Source organism: Stegastes partitus, unplaced genomic scaffold (genome assembly GCF_000690725.1).
Source record: "Stegastes partitus isolate 25-593 unplaced genomic scaffold, Stegastes_partitus-1.0.2 Scaffold19, whole genome shotgun sequence".
NCBI lineage: Eukaryota > Metazoa > Chordata > Actinopteri > Pomacentridae > Stegastes > Stegastes partitus.
The window spans coordinates 1,333,112-1,345,230 of NW_007577750.1; the positions used below are offsets into that span (position 1 = coordinate 1,333,112).

Consider the following 12,119-nt stretch of genomic DNA (forward strand, 5'->3'; position numbering starts at 1 on the left):
AATTTTAGTATCTATTATTTTATTGGTAAACTGTACAACATGTTATAAAGGGATGTATTATTACCTCATAAAAATAAGTACAACTATTTTTTTATTGCAGAGGGAAAGCAGACTGAAATGTCTACATTATGTTATAAATGTAAATATGTAAATATAATCAATTAAATCCCCAACTCAGTATCTCTGAAAATTCTTTCCCTATGGATACACTCTCATTCTTATTCGTGTGGATGAGGCGGTGCAAAAATTCTACCTAACAAAAATTGCATGCTTTAACCTGTACACACATCTCCTCATTATTTTCATGCAGCATGCAGGCGATGCATGTGAGCAGCTGTTTCTGCCAACAGTGGGCAGCAGAGGGCTGACCGTGAATCTGAGAATGTTTTCAGCAAGATTTTAATTGGTTCTTTAAAACTTTAGCATAATTTTTGGACCCAGTCCTATTTATAAGAAACACACATGAAGCCCTTTCACACAAAACATTGATTCCGACTACATGATGGACCAGCAGTCTTCTTTCTTACATGAAAAGTCTGCATGCGCTCAAGAGAGGCTGTTGTGACAGTATGTGTGGGGGTTGAAGGAAGTAAAACATCAGGGTGGCTCCTGCCAACTGCTTCTGCCTGAAATGACAGAGACAGGTGCTGTAAAATCACCCCTTTACACCAGAACTCTCTCTCACACACACGCTGACAAAAACACTGACAAATGAAAGCATGCGGATGCACACTTGGCACACATGGTCACTCTGCCAACACACCCAATTATTTCACCGCTCTACTTTCTGGCAGTCATGAGAGTTTCATGACTGTACTATCAATAGCGTCTCAATTGCAGTTCTACTCTCAGAACTTGTTTATTGCCCAAGTTAGTCTTTGTCTTTGGGTTTTCGCAAGTACATGTCTGATCTGCAAGTGAAAAAAAGTTTTTGTATAGAGAAGTCCGAGCAGTCTGAAGTTGTCTACTTTCTAAAGATCCGTATCAACCTTTGACCCGTAGGCAGACTTGCTGAGAGGGTGTTGATGAGTGTTGAAACTAGTGTGGAAAAGGTATGGACTCCATTCTCCACATGTAGCTATCCCGTAACACATCTTCCCTGCTGTTTGCATCTCCCGTGAGAAAGTTTGAGCGACAAAGTGAGCTAACTTTCTCACTCTGTTTTTCACTCACTCCTCTATAACTTGGACAACAACAAGCCCTTCTCAACATAACTTGTCCGACACCTTTGGACTAAATCGATCATGGCAGCCCTCTCAGTCAAATTTTAAGCACCACAGAAATGGCGATCTCTGCTTTGACATCACCCATAGAGCGCCATGGATCTTCATCTTCTGCTTTGACAGAGTGTTCAAAATAGCAGAAGATCAAAGGGTTCTGGCTGAATGTTCTGAATGTGAGAGGGCACGACAGGCACCACGCTAGACGGGGAGATTATGCAATGCAGCCACGCAACCTGAAGGACAAGAAGAAGAGGTTTAAAGAAGAAAGAAAGTGATGAACTTTTTCAGCTTTAAAGAGGGATTTAGTGCTGCCAGTGGAGCCTGTAGAATGTTAAAATATTGTTACATCAGTGACTGCAGATGTCAAAAATGTTGCTGTTAAGTTTGGTGAACATGATGGTTCATTTCCTTTGGCTGTTTTTAGTCATGGTTGTATTAGCTTTTTGTCACAGTAATATGATGGGTTACGAGTTTAGTGCAGATCAGTATTTTTGCTAAATTTTCTACTTTGGAAGTCACAAGATCTGACAAAATACCCTCCTGAAAAACACTGGCATTCAGCTGCTGTGCCACAAGCAGCATCACGACATCTAAAACTGATGAATGCTTTGCCCTGTGGACAGAGACAGGATATCTGTTTCCTCATTTCAACTTTTGATGCATTCGTAAATTTGCAAGAAGATAGAAGGGGGTAAAAAGACATTTGTTTTTCATGTTGTTTCACATCTTGCCTTGGCTTTCTATCCTTTTTCTCCATTTCCTTTGTGCTACTCTGTAAAACAAAAGTTTATATACTCACTTAGTGGTGAAGACAGTGATTCTGTCCACACCGCCAACAACTTCCGTGCTTCTCTCTTCATCTCTCTCTCTCTCCCTCTTTCTCTTTCCCATTGGCCTTGTGAGTGACAGCACATGTGCTGGGGTACATGGGAGGCCCGCTGCTGAAATTCAAACCCCTTACCCCACCACTGTGAGACATACCCCAGCTATGGACAGGGTGGAGCTGTGAGAGACAGATGCTGGGAGAGGGAAGGAGGGAGAGAGACAGAGAGACTGCAGAAGCAGAAGGATAGGGAAAGAAAGAACGGGACAGGTTTCAAAGTCGGGACAGTTTGGCCCCGTTTTACCCAGTGGAGCCCTCAGGAGCCTGGCACAGATCTACAGATCTTTGGTCGGTCAGAGATCTGTTCATACTAAGTTTCTGAGAACAGGGAGCGAGGATGGCGAGACGGATGTTGATGGTGTGTGTGCTAGGGACTCTGCTTTGTCAGGTCAGTGAAATCTTTGTCTCTTATCCTCTGCTGTTGGTCAAATATACTTAATTATTTGAGCTGTGAGGTACTTTTTTGTGTGTTGTTGCCAGTGTGTGCTTTCTGTCTGAGTTAATGGAGAATTTACACTTATTTTTGATTGCTACAAAATTCCCAGTAACAAGTAACTGGTTAGTAAAGATACTCCGCTTGCACTTGGGTTGTGCCACTTGATACTGCTTCCCTCGCTGCACGAATCTACACTCAGGCTACCTCCACATTTGAGCCAAAGACTCTCTGCTTCCTGCTCCTCAGAGTGTGATCCCATTTAGCCCTTTTGCTGTGCTGCTCTTTAAATATACAGTTTATGTTTTTACCTGAGTGATGTCTTCAACCAAACAACTAAATTTCATTGATAGAGGCGCTACACTGACTCTGCAATCAGAGGTTGTGGCTGATATAAACATTTCCTTCCTGGTTGGAGGGAGATGATGGAACGTGTTGAGGAGGATGTATGCCGAGAGCTCGGGGCATCATTAGCAGCCCCCTGTCAGCAGACGCCATCATGAATTCTAAAATGGTTGGCAATGTAAACTGACTTATTACCAACAGCACTTCTAACCACCATCAGTCTCTCTCTGTCTGTTTGAAGTAGTAATGCAGCCCAGGTTGGGTAAATGACAGAATTGGCCTGTAGTGATTCTTGTGGGGAACTCACGATAATGTGTTTTAGAAGTTGGTGTAAATGTCACAGACGGAGAAGCTGTGGATATAAATAAATCAGATCTTCTCAAAAGTTTTCTGACCTGCTAATTATTATTCAATGTTACTGCAACTTTTCAGTGTCTGCATACTTGAATGTCTTTATGGTGAATTTATGTTGCTGTTGTGCCTTTTTTTCATATTCTATAGCCAATTGATAATGAAGAAAGTCACAAAAAATATATGTTGTCTCTTTTGAACATGACAGTGATAGATCACCGACACAGCCAGGGGGAAAACTGGTTTGTCATGGTGAGGCCTCAGCTGTGTAATATTTTGGTCAAATCCTCAGGACCTCAGAAATAAGTCTATTTATGACCTTCCATATAGGCATAAATAAATAAACCTTTGAATGATTTGAAAGGCCAGTGAACCCTTAAGCATGACCTTTAAGGTGCAGGATCCCCTGTTCTCAGGTCTGATGCAGATATCCGGCAACTGTTTAAGCTGTGTGTAGTGAGGCTGATGGGGGTTACATTGCTCCTTCAAATGCCAGAGGTGTTACAAGTCCCAGAGGGGTGATAAGCAGATAACAAAAAAGTGCCTCTTTTAGTTTGTTTACAGTGTAGTTAGTTTGGCTAAATGGAAAGAATCTGCTTTAGAGAAATGCTCTACAAAAAATAATCACCCCCTGTCAGCTAGAAGGCTGTGAAAGGCTCACACAGGGGCAGCTAAAGTCTGGATTCACAACAGTTGCAAGATACAATGACAATTCAGGGAAGTAAACAAGCATTAAAGCTTCCACTGAAAATTCTCAAACCTCTTCTTAACATTTCTCAAACACCCATCTCTTTACTAATAAACCGCAAATGCATTTCCAGTGTATCAATCAGCTTGTTGGAGATCTGCAGTGTGCATTTGTTTATCTTGAGGACAAACTATGAATGTCTGGAACATAGTGCAAGACGGCTTTAATTGTTTAAATGCGAATCAAGGCTGATTTTAACTGCTGTTCTCCAGGAAGGAGCAAGCTGTTTTGTTTTTAGGACAATCCTTGAGTCTTTAAGGTGCTAAGTGTGTGATAGATTTTTGTTGGACTGAATCTACATCATTCATAGTGGACTTTAACAGGGCCTTGAGTCTCTATTGTTCCTCCATGTTTGAAGAGGACAAATTGTCAAGTGCTAAGCAACAGTTGCTATCAGTTCACACAAATGAGAAATCAATTGCTGCCATGTTTCTGCAAATAAACCATATATATCATACTATGAATATATAACTGCACACATTTTTTTATTTTTTTTTTACAGTTATTCCCAAAGGTTGCAGGTGCATGTTGAACCAATACACAATCATTCTGGACATTGATTCAGTTTAAAACATGCTTCATAGGGAAAACCAAAAGAAAGTTGTCTGAAGTTCAAATAAACAAATAATCATTTTATTCAGTTGAAAGACTTTCAGAAGTGTCACCTGATAGCTTGCAGTTGTGCTCTTGAATGCTCAGTAAGCTAGTGTTTGAACTGAAGCGTTGGGGTCTGTTGGGTGCATGTTGTGGTGAGGAGTGGGCAGCAGCCACAGCTGTTCCCAGATGCATATGCAATGCCATTTGTCCCGCTGTGTAATCCGCCTTGCAGAAAGAGGAGTGGGTCGCTCCTGGACCATGAAATCAGGTACAAATCAAGCGTCTGTAGCTGCAGCCAGCTGCCGCTGAAGTCTCACTCATCGAAAACAATCAGTCAGAGGATTGAGAGTCTGACTCACAGGTCGTGCTGAGTGTGGATACCTGCAGGCTGATTAACACTGACTAGAGTTTCAGAAGGAGCAAAGGGTAGACAGACAGCCTCCAGGTCATAATAAATGGTCAACTGTAGAGTGAAGTCAGTTTCCGTTTCTTTGAGTTGCCTCATTCTGTTTTTTACAGACTGACACATGGAAGACCAAGTGGTGACAGTTTTCGATTTAGAGGTCATTCAGAAGAGCGTGCAGCATTTTTATGACGGGTTTGCCATTTATGCCATTTTGTATCCCCAATGAATAAGTTCATTAACCCATGCAGACATGTAAAAAGGACATTCTCTAAATGGTCTCAACACAATCAAAGCCTTTTTTGGAAATTGGTCAAGATTTTATTTACGAATTTCAATGGTATGTTGAATTTTCATTCATCTCTTTTCATTTTTAAGTTTCCTTACATTTACATTATGTGGAATAATCAACCCAAGACTCCATAATTTTGCACAAATGTACATATATACACATTCAGTTTGATATAGTTAATAGATCTGGAAACTTCTGAGTTGAATTTGCAAAGATGCCCACACCTCCATAGACTTAGAAGTTAAACAGGCTGTGTTTGTTCCATATTTCAATTAATGGATTGTATTTTATGACATTTCTATACAAACTGGGCTTTTCACTGAGAAAACAGAAGAGAGGGACAGTTCATCAGGTCATTGTATTGCTGTAATAATACTGCAAATGTGTGCCTCTTTTTCATCAAGAGGATTTACACACGTACTCTATTTAACAAAGATACTGTGTTACTGATCTTCTTCAATGTGATCCACCTCCGTAATTGTCAGGTAATAATTTTTCATTAATTCCATATTTTTGACCCTATTGAGTCCTACTTTTAGCGTCATGTTATAACCTTGCTCAGCATTCCTGAAGCCCAGGCATCTGCTCAAAGAGGGAGACACGTGTAGTGGCACCATAAATAGGGTGTCCATGCCCATGCCAGACAGTCATGATTTAGCAAAGAGTGGGAGTGTAGTACTGTTGGTGACTGACTGGCTGAATGTCTGCGCCTGAGGACCAGAAACAGAAGTGACCACAGGGACACCTGTGCGACCTCTAGCCTGTGGCCAAAGGGACTGTCTGGCATGCTGCAGGCAATCTTTTCTTGAGTTACATGTCCGACTGTTGCACTCTAACACTTCTTAGGAGGAGATTTAGCACAGATAAACAGAGATATACACACCTCTACTGTGACGGCCCGTGTACGGTGGCTGTACGGGCAGACCTGAACGAAAAGGGGAGGCAGGAGAAACAGGTTATAAAGAAAAGGTAGTCTTAATAAGGGTGAGGGAGTGGAGGTCACCAGGAGCAGGAACCAGGAGCAGGAACCAGATGCAGGAGTGTCAGTCGAGGGAGGTGCAGGTGGAGGTTTGTCCGTGCTGAGATCCGAGGAGGGGGAAGTGCCGCCAAGGTAGTGCTGGAGAGGGAGGCGTGGAGGAATCCGAGGACGGTGCTCTGGGGACGGTGCTCGAGGTGCTTCTTCCTGGTGGAGGTTTTCCCAGTGCAGGTGCTCGTGGAAGGAGAACTTCTCGTGAGGGTGCTCGTTGCGGTGGGCTCTGTGTTGAAGCTTGAGAGGGTTACGGCTGGTGTGGCTCGTGAAACGCTGGAGGCTGGAGTCGAAGAGGGAACGCACGAGGTTGATTCACAATAATCTGGCGCTGGAGATCTGTGAGAAGCTTCTCTTTCAGGTGCCCCGCTGATGAGTTGATGAGTGGCACCTGCCAGCACGAGAAAGTCCTCTCCCCTTCAGCTCCGCCCAGCCTGCCAAGAAAACACACGCCCACCAAGACACAAACACCGGAGACAGAGAAAAATCCACAAGACACAAAACATATACCATAACCCTCACATCTACACAGCCACAGTGGTTTCTCAGGGGGAAGCTTTTACCAATATATTTAACTGTTACAAGATGGCACATGGCATTTTTGTGGTAGAGTAGTAACTGGCAGAATTTATAAGTTACATCTCTTTTTTTTCTTTTTTCTTTTTTTTTTTTACATTTCTCCACATAAATAGCATTTAGTAAACCTCCCTCATTCCTTAAACAATTTCTTTAAGCTCCAAACAGCAACCAAAATATTAAAATAATGTTAATATTGGGCTGCAAGGTGGATCGGTGGTTCACACCATTGCCTCTCAGCAAGAAGGTCACCGGTTCCCATCCCGGTGAGGACACTCAGGATGTTTCTGCGTGGAGTTTGCATGTTCTCCCCGTGCAGCGTAGGTTCTCTCCGGGTTCTCCGGCTTCCTCTCACACAGTCCAAAAACATATTGAGGTTAACTGTTGATTCTAAATTGTCCGTAGATGTGAATGTGAGTGTGCTTGGTTGTCTGTCTCTAAGTGTAGCCCTGCGATAGACTGGCGACTAATGTAGTCTAACCATCCAGAATCAGTGTAACATTCAAAACCTAAACAAACTGTTTGGTGAACATTTAGGTTGGTTAACATTTAAATACCTGAGCAACGTTATTGGATTAAGTGGATGGATGGATGGATGGATGGATGGATGGAAGGATGGATGGATGGATGGATGGATGGATGGATGGAAGGATGGATGGATGGATGGATGGATGGATGTTAATATTTTACAACATATTACAGACATTAAAATGAGCAGTACTGAGGAGGTGAACAGCTCTGGGAGCTCGGTGAATGAATGTCTGAGATTCAATGCATGCAAAACTTGGAACGTAGTTTTACAGTTATCACCACATGGTGAATCTTAGTGTGAGTATTTATTACAGTCACGCACTATATGTTTGATTGTAGCTGATATGCGAACCCTGCACACTTTTGACAGGTTTTGAACTGTAATAAGTACAATCTTTTCTGTACTTGTGACATTATTTGGGATGTGATAAGCTAGATTTGTGGTTAATAAAACTTAAACAACTTCCATGGTCATATTGCTTCAATTATTTTCACCTGATACCACTGACCAAATGTACACCTTTTCATTAAAAATTAGTGATATTGACTATGCAGAGTGGCTCGGTGGTTGGCACCGTCGCCTCGCAGCTTTCTGCGTTGAGTTTGCATATTCTCCCTGTGCTGCCTGGGTTCTCTCTGGATTCTCCAGCTTCCTCCCACAGTCCAAAAACATGCTGAGGTTAATTAGTGATTCTAAATTCTCCGTAAGTGAGAGTGTGATTGTGCTCGTTTGTCTCTCTGTGTGGCCCTTTGATAGACTGGTGACCTGTCCAGGGTGTCCCCTGCCTTCACCCTGAGTCGGCTGAGAAAGGCTCCAGCCCCCCACAACCCTAGTGAGGATTAAGCGGTGTATAGATAATGGATGGATGGATGTTAATTTATCAGAAATAATCCAACATAGGGGGCGCTAGTGAGTATTGTGTGGAGTAGACATGTTTCTCCCGAGCACCTCTCTATATTTTAAATTACTCAGTCATTTATTTAATATTTTCCAGGGGGGTTCGGTAAGATGGCGGACTGGATGCATCTCTCAATGTGAGCTCTGTCTACTTGTCCCAATTTTTTGCACTTTACCCATCCAAACCTCACTCCTGAGCACTTCAACTTTTGCGTGCAACTCTAAACTTTTGAACGCCAAAACATCACGGCTGGACTTGCATTATGTCGTCAAAAAGACCACTGTTTCAACTCGCTACAGCGCAGGTAACAACGTTTATGACTACGCTGCAAAGATGGAGATTCCAACCGCGGGAGCCAAAAGAAAAGACCCCTTCTCGCCGTCTAAAAACTCCCCAGCGATTAAAAAGGACCTGAATAATGAAGAAGGTAAAGATGGTCCTGGAAGCAATAAACAGCTTAGCTGATAAAGTGAAAACACTCTGCTAGCTAGCATAACTAAAGCTGTTGAGTTCAACGTGGCAGAAATCAAAGACTGTAAAAAGCAGATGCAGAATGTGACCAGAGAAATGTCGACATTAAAGAACGACAACACTGAGCTGAAAGTTCAAGTCTTAGCACTTGAACGCTACAAACGCCGATGGAACCTCAGGATCGGGGGTGAAAGAAAAAGACGGAGAAGATACCTGTGAAGTTATTACCAACCAACTGATGAGAATCTTCCCGCCATGATCCCCTAACATTAACCACATTGTAGACTCTGTCCACCGACTGGGCAAATGCGAAGACAACAGGACGGGACAGATTATTCAGTTCACCCAGAGAGTACACCGAGACAAGCTGTGGAAGATGACTAAACACTCCAAGATCTGTAAAGAGCTGGGCATCTCCTTTATGGAAGATCTCTGCAAGGCAGACAGGGAATCCCGTGCTGCGCTGTGGCCGACATACCGAGATGGTGATGGCTACGTCAACGGACAGAGATTCACTTAATCCAATAACGTTGCTCAGGTATTTAAATGTTCACCAACCTAAATGTTCACCAAACAGTTTGTTCAGGTTTTGAATGTTACACTGATTCTGGATGGTTGGACTACATTAGTCGCCAGTCTATCGCAGGGCTACACTTAGAGACAGACAACCAAGCACACTCACATTCACATCTACGGACAATTTAGAATCACCAGTTAACCTCAATATGTTTTTGGACTGTGTGAGAGGAAGTCGGAGAACCCGGAGAGAACCCACGCTGCACGGGGAGAACATGCAAACTCCACACAGAAAGATCCGAATGCCCCCACCAGGACGCAAACCGGCAACCTTCTTGCTACGAGACAACAGTGCTACCAACTGCACCACCTTGCAGCCCCCTCAAGATTATGAAAACTAAAATTGCTTTAGAGTTAGTAAGCAGTATTAAAGACTATGATTTAGAAAAAAGCCCTAGTTCGTTTGTATATGTGTAATTCATCTTGCTTTTTCATTTCGTATGCAATTCTTTAAGATGCAACTTTGTCATTGTTGTTTAATCCTCCACCATTTTGTTTGCAATTATTAAATAAAGTTGCTTAAATATATATATATCTTTTTTTTTTTTTTCCTGGTTGGTCACTTTTCTTTTTCGTCCTCATCTTTGGATTTCGATTTGAGATGACTAAACCAAAGACAGACCACGGAAAAAATTTGGACAAAGAATCTAATGAGACTGAGGTTCATGTGAGCTAGCAGACCATTCTACAGCAGCCACAGGAGCACTAGCATCATGCGACGACCCTATTACTGAGGCTTCAAACCTTCTTCTGGCAATACGGAGCATGAACAAAACAATGACTGAGAGAGTCAACATGTTAGAGGCAACTCTAGCTTCCACCCAAACATCGTGCTTACATGCACGAAAATGTGCGTTGAGAATGAAGTGCTCCGCTCAAAAGTGATTGACCTTAAGGCTCGCTCCAGACGCCAGAATATTAAAATTGTTGGCTTACCGGAGAAGGTCGAGAACGGTAACCCGGTGAATTCCTGAAGTTCATCCCTGAGCTGCTTGGTGTTAGCAACTTTCCGAAGCCACTGGCCCTGGACCGGGCACAACGCCTTGGGTTGCAGCCAACTGGGGAAAATCCTCCAGTCACGTATAATGATAGCTTGGATCCACAATTTCCAAGTGAAGGAGAAGATTCTACAGGTATGTCGCCAACAATCTCCCCAGATCTACATGGGCAAGACCATACATTTCTTTCCTGACTTCCTGGCGGGGGTGATGAAGCAGCGCCAAGCCTACATTGATGTCTGTAAGAAGCTCAAAGATGCCGGCGTGAGGGTCGGTTTCATCTACACGGCGTGGCTCCAGGTCACTCTGGGTGAATCTGATAAGATATTCTCCTCACCGTGGGAAGCAGAAGCTTTTGCAGAGACACTGCCCTGAACATCGCACGTACGCTGGATGTGGCTCTGAACTATTACAACAGCTGATGTAAAAAAAAATTTTTGACACGGACATGATGATAGGACTGGTGCCAGCGCATTCACGTTAAGTTGATCTTTTCCTGTGGTCCTGCAGCCTCTATGTGCAGTTTTAGGGAACATGTGTCCGCTTTGTTTGGAAGGGTGGGTCAGGGGAGGGGGGCAAGGTTCTCAGTGTTCTGGTTCGGATTCTGTTTTATTTTCTGTGTTCACGTGTTGGGTGTGTTAAGGGCGTACCTTGTCAACATTTTAATTGCATATGCATCCTAGCACCTCTCAAAGAGGTGGTGGCATTACTGTCACAAGCTGGAATGTTCGTGGTATGGGGCATGTGCTGAAACATGCAAATGTTTTCTCTCATTTAAAATCTTTATCTGCTGATATTGTATTTCTCCAGGAAACGCATATCAAACCCACAAGGCCAAAGTGGCTCAGATGTGGCTGGGCCAATCAGATTTTCCAGTCCACGTAGATATACAAGCCTCAGAAATTACTAGCTCCACAACTGCGGGGTTTACAAGCCAGCAGGTCCATACACAAAATCAGATCAAAATCTGGGAAAATGATAGTTGATCCCAAGGGCATAAATGCTCACTTCAGGGAATTCTACCAGCAGTTATATACATCAAGAGCAAAAGGTAATCTCTCAGACTGGTTGGGATGTCTGGACCTCCCTAAATTGGGTGATGCAGCATGTGCAACATTAAATGCAGGGCTCACTAAGCAAGAAATCCTAGATGCAATAAAATCATTCCCTAATGGTAAATGTGCCGACCCAGATGGCTTTGACATAGATTTGTATAAAAAACATGCAGAGAAGTTAGTTCCCCTCTTGCTGAGGATGTACACGCACTCTTATGGATCTCAAAAATTCCGAACACTCTATATGAAGCCAACGTTTTTGTGACGGCCCGTGTGCTGAAGCCGTGCGTGGCAGACCCGAACAAAAAGGGGAAGCAGGGGAAAACGGTTAGGAAGAACAGGTTTATTAATAAAGGTGGGGAGTGGAGGTCACTAGGAGGAGGGATCCGGTGCAGGAGTGCCAGTCGAGGGGGTGCAGGAGGGGGGTCGTCCGTGCGGAGGTCCGGAGGGGAGTGCCGGCGAGGTTGTGCTGAGGAGGGAGGCGTGGAGGAGGATGCCGAGGACGAGGTGTGCAGGAACGGTGCTCAGGGGACAGTGCTCGTGGTTTATCCTTCCCGGTGGAGGTTCTTCCCAGTGTAGGTGCTCGAGGAGGGGTACTTCTTGTGAGGGGCTCGTAACTGTGGATTCCATAGTGAGGCTGGTGGGCGATAAGGCTGGTGTGGCAAGTGGAGCGCTGGAGGCTGGAGCCGAAGAGGGACGCTGGAAGCACAC

General features: G+C 43.7%; 1 protein-coding gene across 1 annotated transcript in view; it reads left to right on the plus strand.

The window, feature by feature from the left end:
* The first annotated feature begins 2,252 nt into the window (after positions 1-2,252).
* The window catches only part of cdh15 (cadherin 15, type 1, M-cadherin (myotubule)), a 29,239-nt gene continuing 19,372 nt past the window's right edge, over positions 2,253-12,119 (plus strand). The window contains exon 1 of the mRNA XM_008292932.1: positions 2,253-2,494. Within this exon, the coding sequence (XP_008291154.1) occupies positions 2,444-2,494 (51 nt within the window). The 5' untranslated portion in view covers positions 2,253-2,443. The remainder of the gene's footprint in view (positions 2,495-12,119) is intronic.